General features: G+C 37.2%; 1 protein-coding gene across 6 annotated transcripts in view; it reads right to left on the bottom strand.

The window, feature by feature from the left end:
- The window catches only part of Exoc6b (exocyst complex component 6B), a 530,721-nt gene extending 515,982 nt beyond the window's left edge, over positions 1 to 14,739 (bottom strand). For all 6 annotated transcript variants that reach the window (XM_005385581.2, XM_005385582.2, XM_005385583.2 and 3 more), the window contains exon 1: positions 14,490 to 14,739. In XM_005385581.2, the coding sequence (XP_005385638.1) occupies positions 14,490 to 14,602 (113 nt within the window). In that variant the 5' untranslated portion in view covers positions 14,603 to 14,739. The remainder of the gene's footprint in view (positions 1 to 14,489) is intronic.
- Between the last annotated feature and the right edge of the window lie 516 nt (positions 14,740 to 15,255).

Below are 15,255 nucleotides of genomic sequence, written 5' to 3'. Positions count from 1 at the left end.
ACATGAAACTACATAGAAGTACAAATTCTCAGGCTCCACCCCAAAAATGACTGTATTAGAAACTCTAGAGGTGGAGCCCAGTAATCTGCCTTAACAAGCCCTCAAGATGATATCAATACAATCAAATTTGAAAACCACTTTTTAACAACCTCAAGATTTAGTGACCTGAAAAGCCAATTAAACTCCTCTTGGCTTGTTAATGTCACATAAATAAAACTAACCAAATGTAGGTAATGTTCTCACCCAGATATCCTGCTTGCTGATACCTTTGTGGGATAAAAGACCTTCAGGATACTCAAAATATCAGAAATGAAACAGTAATCACACTTGCACTGTAACTAATATTGATGGAAAATGAACAAATAAAATTTTCAAATCCAATTACAGAAAACACATCTCCAGATAGTGAATAATATTTTAAAAACCTGGTGCTACCCAGGGCAACTTTTCAAAAACTCTGAGCAATAACAAATGAACTTAGAATCTCAGCTGACTATACAATCACAGAATCACAAATGAGAATACGCAAATCTCTGGCAAAAATGTGAAGTTTATTCAACAAACAATGGAGCTATTAACTGGATCCAAGCACTGTGATGTCAACATGGCAAGAACATCTTTATTAAAGCTTCAGTGTTACTAAATGGTGAACAGACTAAACACATCAAACATGAAAGTCCAAAACACTTTCAAAGCAAATTCACTTAAGATATCATTTTTCCAGAGGAAGCAAAACATGCTCAATATTAAAATAAGGAAAACAAAGAAGAAACAAAAGAGGAAAGAGAGGATAAAGAAATAGTGCATTTAAAAATATTGCATCTATAATGCAACTTTGAAAAGCATTCTTGTTTACTGTTTTAAAGAAAAATTTTAACACTTAAAAATAAGGTCTACCCTTGACCCCCAGTACATTTTCCCTCTTCAAGATACTGTACTTGACTATGGCCCAACATGATGGTGCACACCTGTAATCTCCATGCTTTAGAGGCAGAAGGACTGCTGTGAGTCCAAGGCCAGCCTGTACTACATTGTAGTAATTCAAAGTCAGTGTGGACCACATAGCAAAACCTTGCCTCAAAGAAAACAAAACAAATCCTTGACTCAGACCTGTTAGATAGCTGTCCTAATGAATATATAAATCTACACTGGTCTAAATGACACCACCTTAAGATATGGTGTAGCTGTACATTATGGAAGATGCACAACTGTACCAAGCAACAACAATTAAGAATTAATCTGGGGCCAGGGATGTATACAGCTCAATGGGTAGAACACTTGTCTAGCATGCATGAGGCCTGGGGTTTGGTCCCTAGCAAAGAAAGAAAACAGAGAGGGATAAAGAATCTAATTTTGATCACATCTAAAACTCTACGTCGAATTAGCAACCTTTAACACATTGGACTATACAGCTAACAGAGGCTAGGCTAACCAAAGCCTCCCAGTATCTACATAACCTATAACCTCATCTTTATAAGCAGCAATGCTAAAGCAATAATACAGTTCTGGGGTTCAGTCTGAAACGGATAAAGCACAGCAGATTTTTCTCTGACTCTTGGCTCTATTAATTCTAGTATATAGGAGAGCAAAAACTAGTTTGAAAATGTTCCTGTTGACTTTTCCATGTTCTTCAAATGTTTCTGAGTAAACTGAAAATTTACTTTTTATTTAATAGGCCTGGCTACCTATTTTTATTATGTCTCTGACAACAAGAACACTACAACACACAAGGGTCTAATGCAACTCTTCCTAGAACCATGGGGAAATAAGTGGACTGCTTATTAGTAAATCATTATTCTAGTAAGAGCATACTATTTCGAATGAAATTCATTTTAAAATTTTTATTTGATGAACAGAACCTAATGATGCAAAATAGTAGCATGAGAAACAAATTTACAGAAAATATTCATATTTTTACTCAGATATGCAGCAATATGGATTATGGAGTTCCTTTTCACTACCCTTTCTCCTTTATGTCTACTCTTAGGAGCTACACCAGAGACCATCTCCACACATAATGGGCCTTATCCAGCTTAGGAAAACAAGAAAAAGCAAGATAATTTCATAGTCTTTCCAGTAACTTGTTGCAAATAAATGAAAATTTTCCACCTCCAATATCCTGAGAAATGTCTTTCTTGCCCTCCTATTTGTGAACTGTTATAAAACTGATTTTTTTGTTTTTGTTTTTGACTTTTCGACAAAGGGTTTCATTATGCAGTTCAGGCTGGCCTTGAACTCACTTTGTAGCTCCAGCTGGCCTCAAACTCACAACAATCCTTCTGCCTCAGCCTTTCAAGTGCTGGGATTATAGGAGTACACCACTATGCCTGGCCTAAAAAACTGATCTTTAAGCAACATGGGAATTGTCTTCCTAGTCCCTAATTTGTCAAGGACTACAAAGTAGCAAATATAAAACTCTTGACCAGAAAAGAAAAAAAATTAAATATATAAAACTTCTGACCAAATTTACATAGTGTCATCAGAAATAAAAATGCCTGGGAATTTCTTTTTTAAAACTAGCTATAATAAACTTCTGAGTTATTTTAATAAACCTGGGATTAAGGACAAATTCTGGGTCATGTTGCCCAAAGCATGAATTTGAAAAATGAGGTGGTGACAGTTCAAATCTGGTAGACTTTTGTACACTTCGTTTTCCCCGTTTTATAAACTGCCACAGGTTCATACATTGAAAAAAAGTCTGGAGACTTTTTTTCCAGAGGAAGCAAAACATGCTCATACACTTTCATGTTCATACACTTTCATGTTCATACACTTTTTAATGGTAATAATGCATAATTTTATTTTTTAGTTTTTCCTCAACTTTATTAGATATAACTGACAAGTAAAAATTGTATGAATTTGAATTGCATACATTTTGATACATGCTACAAAATGATTAAATCACAGTAATAACATATTCGTTACCTCACATACTTATCTAGGAGAGAGGGGTTTACTGGGGTTTGAACCCAAAGAGTGCTGAGCTACCCCCTAGACCTTTTTAGATTTTTAGTCTCACCAGGCTGGCCTCCAACTTGCAATCCCTTTGTCATAGCTTCCTGAGTAGCTGGAATAACAAGTTTGCACCACCATACGCAACACCTACATTTTTTATTGATAAAGATTGACACTCTTAATGATTTTCAAATATACATTTTTATTGACTATAGTCATCATGCTGTATAATAAATTTCCAGAACATATTCATTCTAAAACTTTGTACCTCTAACATCTCATCCCCTCCTCCTTCAGCCTCTGACAACCACCATTCTGCCCTCTGCTTCTATGAGTTCAACTTTTCTAGATTCCACTTACAAGTTGGATCATGTAGTATTTGCTTTTCTGTAGCAGGCTTATTTTTTTCTTCACATAATGAATGTCCCTTAGGTTCATCCATGTTGTCACAAATAACAGGATTTCTCCTTCCCTTTTATTTACTTTTTTTGGTCTTTTTGAGACAGCGTCTCGCTATGCAATTCAGGCTAGCCTTCAACCCACTATGTAGCCCAGGCTGGCCTTGAACTCGCAGCAATCCTCCTGCTTCAGCCTCCCAAGTGCTGGAATCACAGGGGTGCACTACCATGCCCAGCAGCCCTTTTTGTTTTTATTTTAAGACAGGGTCTCACAAAACTGCTCAGACTGACCTTGCACTTCTGATCCTTTTGTCTCAGCCTCCTGAGTGGCTGGGATTACAGGCATGTACCACTGTGTACCACCGTGCCCAGCTTTCTCCTCTTTTAAATCTGAATAGTCTTTTTTGTATGTGTTGGGGAGCGCTGCATGTGTATGTATATTCAAGTGCATTTACCTGTGTATACACATTTTCTTTATCCATTTCATCTATCAATGGACACTTAGGTTGACTTCATATCTTGGCTGTCGTGAATAAACATGAACAGGGACATACAGATAATCTCATATCTTGTGGATATATACCCAGAAGGTATATTACTAGATTCATGATAGTTCTATTTTTAATGGTGTGAGTAACCTCCATACTGTTTTCTATAACGGCTGTGACAATTTACATTCCTACCAGCAGTGTACAGGGTTCTCTTTCTTCCATATCTTTGTCAATACTTATCTTTTGTCTTTTTGATAATGGCCACTGGAACAGGTATGAGGTAACATTATAGTTTTTAGGGGTTTAGGGTTTTTTTCCTTTGGTTTTAGGGTCTCCGTAATTCAACTGGGCTCGAGCTCTTGGCAATATTCCTGCCTCAGCCTCTGAGTACTGGAATTACAGGTCTGCACCACCACACCCAACCATTCATCATAGTTTTGATTTCCATTTCTCTGATGGCTGTGACAGTAAGCATTTTTTCACATACACATTGAAAAGAGGCCATTTTCTGATTACTTGTTCCACACCAGGCACCCATACTATAAAATCAATTTAGAAGTTCAATGTAAAAACCCTTAGGAAGATTTTCTTCTTCCAGAATTATTAAACAACCATTTTGCCGATTTCCAGCTGCATAAGAATGGTCTTTTCTGATTGCAGAGTAGAACCTAAGCCAATATTTTCTTATTTAAATAAAAATGTAATATATTATTTAAAAATCCATCACAACAATATGCCAATATGTTCAGTAAATACAACCTTAGGGCTTCTCTAGTCAACATTCTGAAAGTATCTGGCAAACTTGTAGTACAGTTATACTAATACAAATCATAAAAAAAATTACAATGATAGAACTAAAAATAATTCAGAAAGAAGTCTGCCCAGTACTAAGACTTACCTTGTAGCTCCAATAATCTAGACTATGGTTTTGGCAGAGGGATAGACACATAAATCAACAGAAAAGTGACAACCCAGAAGCAGACCTCTACAACTATATCCAAGTAATTTTTGACAAAGGAGTAAAAGCAAGTCAGTAGAGGAAAAATAGCCTTTTCAACAAATAGTATTGGAGTAATTAGCAAAAAACTGCGACCTAATTTCACATTGCATAAAAATATTATAAAATTATAAAGATTCAAAATAGATCATAGGTTTACATTTTAGCAAAACTTTACAACCATCAAAGAAAAAACACAGATGAAAATCTTCTAGATCTAAGATTAAGCGGAGTTTTTAAATGATACCAAAAGCTTGCTCCATACAGGGGGAAACTGACAAACTGGACTTGATCAACATTTAAAAACTTTTGAGCTGCAAAAGACCCTGTTAGGAAGGTAAAAAGGTAAGCTACAGAATGGAAGGAAAAAATATTTATGAACCACATATTCAACAAGGTACACTAAAATGGGGAATAGACATAAAGGGGAAAGGTTGAAGGTGCAGTTCAATCACAGAGAGCATGCAAGGCCCTCAGCTCAACCTCCAACACCAAAAAGGACATCTCATCTAAAAGGATAAACATATGGTAAATGAGCAAATCCAAAAATGTTTGATATCATTAAAAATTAGAGAACTGAAAATTAAAACTATGATGAGTTATTACTACATACTATCAAAATTTTTAAGGTGATGACATCAAATGCTGGAAAGGATGTGTAAAAATTAGAACCCTCACATATTGCTATTGGAAAGGTAAAGCAGTACATCCTCTTTGGAAAGCAAGTTTGGCAGTTCCTTAAAATGTTGAAGATAGAGTTACACTGACACAACAATTACACTTCCAGATATATATACCAAGAGAATTGAAAACAAATATTCACACAAAAGCCTGCATGCAAACGTCTATAGAAGCTTTATTTGGAATAGCCAGAAACCAGAAACAACCAAGATGTACTTCAATGGGTAAATCATTAAACAAACTATGGTACAGTCATACTATATGGAAAACTACTCAGTAATAAAAAAGGTATAAACTAGTGATACATAAAACAACCTGGTTGTATCTTTAAGAAATTGTGCAAAGTGAAAAAAGCCAATCCCTCAAAGTTACGTAATGGATGGTTCTGCTTATATAACGTTCTTTGAAAAAATTATTCAAGTGTAAAAACAAGTCCATGGTTGCCAGAGCTTGAAGAGGGGATAAGGGTAGTCAGAAGCTGCTGGAGCAGGGTTTAAAAAAAAAATCAAAACTATTCGTTATGGTGACAGAAACATTCTGTATCTTGACCTTCAAGGCACCAGACCAAAATCTTGGTTCTGATACGGTACTATAGTTTTGTAAGATATTGCCATTGAGAGAAAGTGGGTAAGGGTCAAGGTATCTCTGTATTCTTATAACTGCATGTTCATTTATAATTATCTCAAAATAAGTTTAATTTTCAAAAATAAATTCAGTCATATTCACATTTACCATTTTAAATTATGTCAATAACTTATTTTACTTTTGATTACAAGATCTCTTCTCATTTTACCTTCCTCTAACTTTTGCTACTCCAATTGCCAAAAGATCTTCATCATATAGTTCTTTCTTACTAATGTCAAGAAACTCCTTTACCTCATCAATACTGAAATATTTGGCTAGCTCTATATCCTTTCCTTTCTTTCCTTTAATGTGTTCCATAAACATGTATTCCTGAAATCAAATTTCATACTAAAAATATTTCATAACTGAATTCAGTCAAGTCTGAAATCTGTTGTTTCAATTCAAACTGCTTGATAAGATCACGTTTCATATCAGTACCTTTAGAATTTTTTTTTAGTACCATAGATTCCCCAGGAAATGGAAATTGATTCCATTCTGATGGTTCTTCTTTGCTTAGATGTTTCACTAAACAATGTGTGTTTTAAAGTTTTAAATTACAGGAAGTAGAAGGGAGATACAAAAGCAAACACAAATGCAAGGAAAAAGCAAATGCTCAACTTGCAAAGAAGAAAAACATTAAAAAGCAAGTTTGAAAAATAGAGATATTATCTGGGGATGTAGCTCTGAGGTAGAACTTCTCTGGCATGCACAGGCCCTAGGTTCAATCCCCAGTACCAAAAAAACAAAAGAAATAAATATAGAACTATTGAGAATAGGAAAACTTGGCTGTATTATAGCACATATCCACATGGGATGTCAGTGCTTCACTGTACAGTATTACACTGCCAAATATATGTCACAGATCTTGTCATATTTCATGTCTATAAAAGCAAGGTCAACATTGAAAGTCTGCTTATTCCACGGCCTTTTAATAACAAAACCATGCAAAAAGCCCATATTCTAATTCAAATCATCACTGTTGGCAAATGGCCTTCATTATTTATCTAACACATAACAGAATATTTATCTAGAGTTCTAAATACTACAAGCATCTAAATAATAGAACTGTTCTAAAGGAAGTGTTACTGCTATCTTTGACTTTGTTTTTGCTTTTATCTAATGATTAATCTAATTACCAAACCACAGTAGTAAATGATGATAAATTCACTGTAATGCAAAATGAATGTTAATTGGATGATCTCCAAGGCTGTGAATAGCAGGTAGGGGTTTTAAGAGTCCTAATCCACATGTGTCACTGCAAGTCACATTAAGGTAGTCTTCTTGTTTGCATTGTTATGGCTCATGTTGGCTCAGATGTTTTACTGGGTAAAGTATGTTTTAAAGTTCCAAATCAGAGTTATGCAAATATATTACATGCTTAAATTTAATGATCATTTTGCTCTTGGGTTAATACCCATATCTCAATTTTTGAAAATGATAACTTTTTAAGTTTTTTGCAACAGGGTCTTCCCATGTAGTCTAGGCTTGCACTGAACTTGCCCTGGCCAGCCTCCGATTCTAGACAATTCTCCTGCCTCATCCTCTTGAGTGCTAGGATTACAGGTGTGTGTCACCATGCTTAGCACTAAAAATGATTAACTTTTAGAACAGGGTACATTCCAGATATTCTGGGTAAATAACTTATTTAATAAGACATACATTTTTCAGCCAGTAAGTTTTCTAAATTATATAACTTAAAGCAGGACATCTATCTACGACTACTTTCTTAGTGGGCAACGTTTGAAATGGAAAAGGGGGGTTGGCTTTTTTAACCTTTAAATCTAAGTCTGTTTGAAACAAAATCATTATGGCCTTTATTTCTGTGCTACACCACACCTCAAATTATTTCTAGGGAAGAATCTTGGCCCTGTCCTTAATATTCTCTCACAAGGTAGCTTCTTCAGGTTCTCCAACTTTTATAAAAGATATTAATCCTACCCACACCTGGCTTACTCTTAAAGCACATATTACTCTGTACTTAAAACACAAGGCAAGCGATATGTTGAGAAAAGAGAGGAAAAAAAAAAAACTTAAACTCATTGATATTCAATATTTGAAAAAAAAATTACTAAAACTTGTACTTATGAAAAGTTAACTAATGTATATACAGTGCATGCATTCTACCAGGTTACAAATCATGGAGACTAGAGTCTCAAAGATCCCAAAGGGTAAAACACTTCCAACTTCCATTGCAGGTATTATAAAATCTACACATTGATTAACGCAAGCAGCAAAGAACTGTATTCATGGACCACTTTATTTTGGCTCCCTGAATAACTGCTTTTACTACCTGTACCCTGGCTATACTAATTCTTTCACTAAATCACTCAAACAGCCCCATCACATACTGCTGCACTTATTGTATGGAAAGAAAGTCAGGATACATGGAAAAATAATTCTCTGGTCCTAAATTAAAAACCAAGAATAACTAGTGTTTTAATCAAATAACTACTCTTTAATTTTATAAAATTATAACTCAAACAATAACTATGTCTCTTTTTACACTATCTGCTGGAAAGAAAGCCTAGAGCCAAATATGAATGCATCTCCTAACTGCTCTTGCTCTTGACATCATATTCCTTCGAACCCTAATTTTCCTTTACCCCTTTCTTCACCACCTTTAATATATCTATTATGTGTACATAATTTTTAAATCATGCAGATTCTTATAAACCATTTAATTTCTTTCTAGAACAAGGGAAGGGAAAACACAGAGACTAAGAGAAAGAACATTATCAACCAACCAGAATACAAGAGAAAGGAGATTGAGAGTAACTTAAAAAAAAAGTTAAAAAAAAATTAATTCCCCCTAAAAATAGTCAAAATGTGGCACAAAATACTAAGTTAAAGGTAGATGACTCACATTGCATGAGTGACTGGTACTGTGATGGATGCTTTTGTTTTCTCTACCCTACCCTCTCCCTTTCTCCTTCTCTTCCTCTCTGCTTTCCTCCCTCTCTAACTCTCCCTCCTTCCCTCCTTTTCTTTCTCTTCTCTTAAAAGTCTTAAAAGATATCTGTAAGAGATACAAAGCTTCTCTCTTTTATCTTTCAATACTCTTCCTGCAATATAGGCATACCCATTTTGAGATAAGAAAAAAACAGGAATCAAGAAGTATGACTGACTGATTTCTGTGCAACTCAGCGAATGGGGTGGGCAACCACGGGGAGGGATGTGTAGGAAAAAGTCATAAGACTCTTAAAGGCACAAAAGTAATAGATGGGAGAGCTACATCTTCATATTTGGTTACCAAATGACAGTGAATTTACAAGTTTTTGAAAATATCCTGCCTATTTGTTCCCAGTAAGATCCAGCTTTACAATTTTTTTAATGAAAAAAAAGTATATACAGAAAGCATTGCTCTGTTACCACAAAATATATAAGGCAAAGGGATCTGCACCTATAACAGTTTGTTAAAGAATTAAAATTTTTAATCTAGTTTCCAAATTTCTTATAATGTTGACATAACATTTTAACGGTGAAAATATTAAACAGATAAGATTTTACCATTAATATGGTATTAACTATATTAACTTTAAATTTGTGCAGTATTACACTAAACAATTTAAGACAGTAATCAGTCCACAAAGTTTTCTATCACAATGACATATAGCAATCTTATCATTCTTACAATACAGGAATCTTAGAAATCAGAGGCAGCAACTAAGCTAGAACAGAGGAAATCTGCAGCAAAAACCTTAGAGCTGGGGCTGGGGATTTAGCTCAGCGGCAAAAGCGCCTGCCTGGCAAGCGCAAGGTCGTGAGTTCGGTTCCCAGTACTGGAAAAAAACCAAAAAAAAAACCTTAGAGCTAACTTCTCCCTATGTGAGAATGTTAAATGAGGGAGTCAATGACAGGGTCCTGTATTACATACCTGCAACCAATACAGAATATAGATTTTATGGTAAGGAGATCATAATAAATCAAGGAGAAACCTGGACTTAAAAAGATGGCATTCACAATTGGTACTGGAACAATCAGGATATCCATATGCCAAAGAATAAAACTGGACATCCTTCTTTATGTCATACATAAAAACTAACTTGAAATGGATCACAGACCTAAGAGATAAAATTATAAGATATTTAGAAAGAATATGAGCAATTCTTCAAGATATTGGGTTAAGTAAAGCTTCCTATGACATTAAATACCAGAAGTACAAAAAAAATAGATAAACTGGATGTCATAAACATTAAAAACTGTGCAGCAAAAGTTAAGAAAATAAAAGACATCAAGAAAGTAAAAAGAGAATTCATAGAATAAGATAAATTAGTTGTGAATCATATTATCTGAGAAGACACTGATATGCAAAGAACTCTTTCAATTTCACAGTAAGACAAATAATCCGATTTAAAAATGTACAAAGGGTCCGAATAGACACCCTTCCAAAAAGTGATGACCAATAACCACATGAAAATAGCAATGAGGAAAAAACAAATCAAAATTACAATGAGACGAAACTTTATACCCATGAGGATGGCTAACATAAAAAGATAACAACAAGTGTTAGCAAAGATATGGAGAAACTGGGACCCTCATACATTGCTATGAGAATGTAAAAGTGGTGCAGACTCTAGAAAACAGTCTGTCAGTTCTTCAAATCTTAAAGAATTACATGACCTAGAAATCCCACTCATAGGTATACCTGAGGAAAATGAAAACACAAAACTAGTACAAAAGCTAGCACAATTAAAGGTAACAGCAGCACTGTTCACAACAGGAACAATCTAAACATCTATGGCTGTTCATGAGTGATTTGTGATCACAAAATTTTAGTATTTTTATTACAAAGTAGGACCCTATATTTTAAAAACAGGACAGACTCTAATGTCTATGGAACTCTTTTCCAAAATTAAACTTGTAGCTACCAAATAATTTTAAAGATAAGAGAGAGAGAGACGGCTGCTTTTCCAAAAGAATTTGCTAAGCAATAGCCTCTGTAGGTATGAATATGCTTGGACATTTCAGAATTACTTATCACATATGGAAATCTACTAACACTGTATGTATGGTATAAGATGAAAATAAGAATAGTTATTTAATGAAAAAGTCAAGCTACTATAATTTCTCAAACAAAAAGGTAAAGATAAGATGAATAATTTGGTATCACAGCAAGAAAATATGTGATGATACACCAATAATTGGCGGAGTATGATTAGGCAACATATCTAAATGGATTTTCTTGAAAAGCTGGAATTTTAGAGATGAATATATAATCTCATACCTGCTTCAATTTACTGTTAATTTCTGTTCTCTAGTAACTCTTCTATCTCAGGAATAGCTAAAAATCTGGTACCTTACAAATGCTTCCATGGAGCTGAGTGCAGCGGCTCACACTTGTAATCCCAGCTACTTGGGTGGCTGAAGCACCGGGATCACCAAATTCAATGCTCATCTGGGCAAGTTATGGTTACATTTTAAATTTTTTTAAATGAATGTTGTTTGGGGCAGGGGGTAGTTCAGTGGCAGAGTGCCTCTGCGTGCAATCCCCAGCACCACCAAAAATGGGGAAAAAAAACTACCTCAGAAGATGGACGAAATAGGAAAGTCATTTTATGAAGAATGGTAGAGGAATTTAAGATTTACAGTTGAGGGTGATTAGGGAAAAGAGCATACTGCCTTAATCAAACCTATCTAATGACTATGATGAAAAAAAACAAGAAATAATGGAGATATATGCAGGGAAAGGCCTGGAATCTGAAACATCAAGCCTATGCATACCCTGCTTCTTAATGGGGTAAGAAAAAAAGTGAGATCATCTCAGATAGGAGAAGCTAGACTAAAGACAAAGACCATGGGTACTTATTTGTATTTGGGATGTTCAAGTGATTAAACTCTGAGAAAGAGCTAAGGTTATCTTCAAAAGAAAAGGTGAAACCAAAAATGAAAATCCTCTGTTAATGAAATAGGTGGTGAAAAAAAGCAACTTGTAGGATCACGTGGTGGCGCCCAAACATTTTGTTTTTATCTTTTACAGAGTCCCCTTAGGGCAAAAGAGCCTCAATTTATCTCCACAAAATTCTCCAATGGAAAAAGAATTCTGTGATAGCAATGAGTCGTATTTGAATCATAATACACATATCTTAAACTGAAGATACTAGAATCAGGCTTGGTCAGGTATGCCTGTAATCCCAGCACTCTGGAAGGCTGAAACAGGAAGATCACAAGTTCAAGGCCAGCATGGACAACTTAGTGAGCCCCTGCCTCAAAAAAAATGTTTAAAAAGAGTTGGGGATATTATTCAGTGAAAATACCATGGGTTCAATCCCCAAGCCATTAAAAAAAAAAAATACTAGGAAATTGTAAGTCAAAATTTAGTTGAGGGTTGGCGATAGAGCTCAGTGGCACAAGCGTCTGCCTGGCAAGCATAAGATCCTGAGTTCAATTCCTGGTACAAAAAAAAATTTAGTTGACACAAATATAGTATATACTACTATTTGGTTAAGGACATATGATCACAACAAACTAAATTCATAACACTAAATTAAAGTGATTTATCATATAAAACAAGAATAATACCACCTAAAAAATCACAAGCCACTCAAGACAACACTGATGGTACCCTGATAAGGAATCCTTACAGGAGGCTCCAGTGCGACCTTTGTTAAGCTGCCAATGCAGTTCAGCAGCCTAACAAAGGTCCTAATTTCCTAATACTGAAATGCTAGTAACATTTTATTTTATAAAAACCAAATATTTATAACCACTGGTGATGTACTTAGGAGAGTATTACTAAGTAGCCCCTAGTTCTTATAAAAGTAAGACTACGAAATGAGGATAACTGACCTTTGGAAGCTTAAGAAAATGGGAATTGAGAAGAGCATGATGATCATAATCATAATGCCAAGGGTGGAGGTGAGAATTGGGTAACAGAACTGGTCTCATAAAGGGAGCCAAAAATCCCTTTAAAGGGACAAAAGGCAAACAACTACTACTACTACTACTACTACTACTACTACTACTACTCCGAGGATGGTACTGAGAACTGTGCTAACAATGTGCTGGGGAGAAGGAAGTTGCATAGATGGAGATGTGGAGTAGTCTCCAGCCTACTCTTCCTCTCTTCCTTCCACCACTCTTTCCTGAGGTACTTCTCTTCATGGGGGGAAGCAATGAGTACTAACTTTTTTGAAGGAAGGAGCAATGACTCAAGACTGTTCAAAAAGGGTAAAAGTATTATCTATACACTGGTTGCATGGAGATCAGAACGCACCACAGACAAAGAGGAGGATTAACTAGTTCTGTACCACAGGTAAACTGAGGGAAAAGGGAAAAGTAGTTCAAAATTGGGCTTGGTGAGTCATTATCAACAAGAAGTAGCAGAGATAGTAATCCTCAACTAACACAGAACAGTATTTAAACATCTGTGGGCTGAGGTTATTGCTCAATAGTAGAGGAATTATTGCCTAGTATGCTACAAGGCCTTGGATTCCATCCCTAGAACAGGGGTTGAAGATGGGAGGGAGTGTGTGACTCACTTTCTCTGTGACCTTGGGCAAGTCACTCAACCTCTCTGTACCTTATCTGTAAAATGAGAGTAATAATATTACCTACCTAATAGGACTGTCTTATGGTTTAAATTATATTTGTACATCATTTAACACAATGTTTTGTGCTACATATAACAAGTGCTACCTAAGTTTTGTTCCATAAGTTAAAGAAGGTCAGAGTTTGCTTTGACATCTCCAGATAAAATAGTGCAGAGTATGGTAATAGGGTGCGGGGAGTGCAGATGGGTTAAATTTTCCTCAGCGATGTGAACACCATAAGGCTGCACCCAGGGAAGGGGCTGTCTACCTAACAGTGTTCAAAGAGCACCCGGGCGCTGTCTAAAGGAAACTTGCTTCCTTTCAGGGCCTAGGATTTTCAGGAACTCGTTCTTTGAGTAGTTGTGATTTTTTCAGGCAAGCATTAAATTTCGCACAACAGACTGCAGAGTGAAATTCTGTTCTGTCTAAAGATCAGGACTTTCGTCTATGGCAGAACAGGGGTGGAGTCGCTGGGAGAAGGGTGATGTCCCCCAGGGGACGATCTACCACCATCTGTCAGGCGGTCCCCAGGTCCCCAGCGCTGGGCTGCCCCGGGAGGCAGAATGAAGGCTAGCCTGCCAGGCGAGGCACACCGAGCCTTCCAGCAACAGTCTGTGGGGTGCGGGCGGTCAGGAAGGGACCCGGGTCTGACTTGAACAGAGAGACCCGCCTCGCCCAGGACGCAGGTCCCAGCCGGTCTCTGCACAGGGCGGCGCCGACGCTGGCCCTGCGGGCGCCGGCCAATACACAAATCCCAGGAAGTCTGCCCGTCCCGCCCGTGCCCGCCCGTCGTCGGCCCTGGTACCCAGGGTACCTGAGCGTGGGCCCGATGCAGGCCGTGTCTGTGCTCTCAATCTCTCTCAGGATACGCTCGTGCTCCGCCGCCGACTCCAGGCTCTCCGCCTCCGCCATCTTAGCCCGCTCCATAGACTGGGGGCGCCGGGCACCGTTTCCCCTCCTTCAGCTAGGCTCACCTTTCACTCCTCACACTCCCTCTCACCCCAGGCTCCACAGCCGCCCCAGCCTCCAGCAACCAGCAGCCCGCAGTTCGACCCCTCCCTCAGGCTGGCCACGCCCCCTTGCGTCATCGCGTCCATGACGTTCGCGCGATCCCCGCTGGGATTCGCAGTCCTCTGGGCGTTACTAGGCTAGGTCCGTTCGCTAAATCATTGATACCCTGTAAGTGCTGACAGCCCTATAAGCCAGGAACAGTTAACAGCACTGTGTATATAGTGATGATCAAGCCAGACAATGGCACTAGCCTTACAAATTCATGTTTAAAACCTTTGTCCCAAAGTGCAAACAGTTCTGTAGGAGTGAAGAGAAAAAACTAGACGTCTGCTGACATCTCACAGAAGGAGGGTGGGGAGCATGGGACAGAGCTGGAACATCTGAAACTACAGTACAAGGCAGAATGGTGCTTAACAGTATTTCAGAGAATCGCCTTCAGGAATCCCTTCTGGTCGTGAAGGCTTCGTAGGGACAAAGCTTGGAAAGTTAAAGGGTGTGACTGCAAGGTGTGAGGAGCACCCAGACAGTCCTCAAGAATTTAATTTGCACTACCGTAAAAGAAGTAGTGA

The sequence above is a fragment of the Chinchilla lanigera genome, unplaced genomic scaffold (genome assembly GCF_000276665.1).
Source record: "Chinchilla lanigera isolate Chin_1 unplaced genomic scaffold, ChiLan1.0 scaffold00023, whole genome shotgun sequence".
NCBI lineage: Eukaryota > Metazoa > Chordata > Mammalia > Rodentia > Chinchillidae > Chinchilla > Chinchilla lanigera.
Note: the sequence above shows the minus strand (reverse complement) of the source record. Positions and strands in the feature narration are given on the sequence as shown.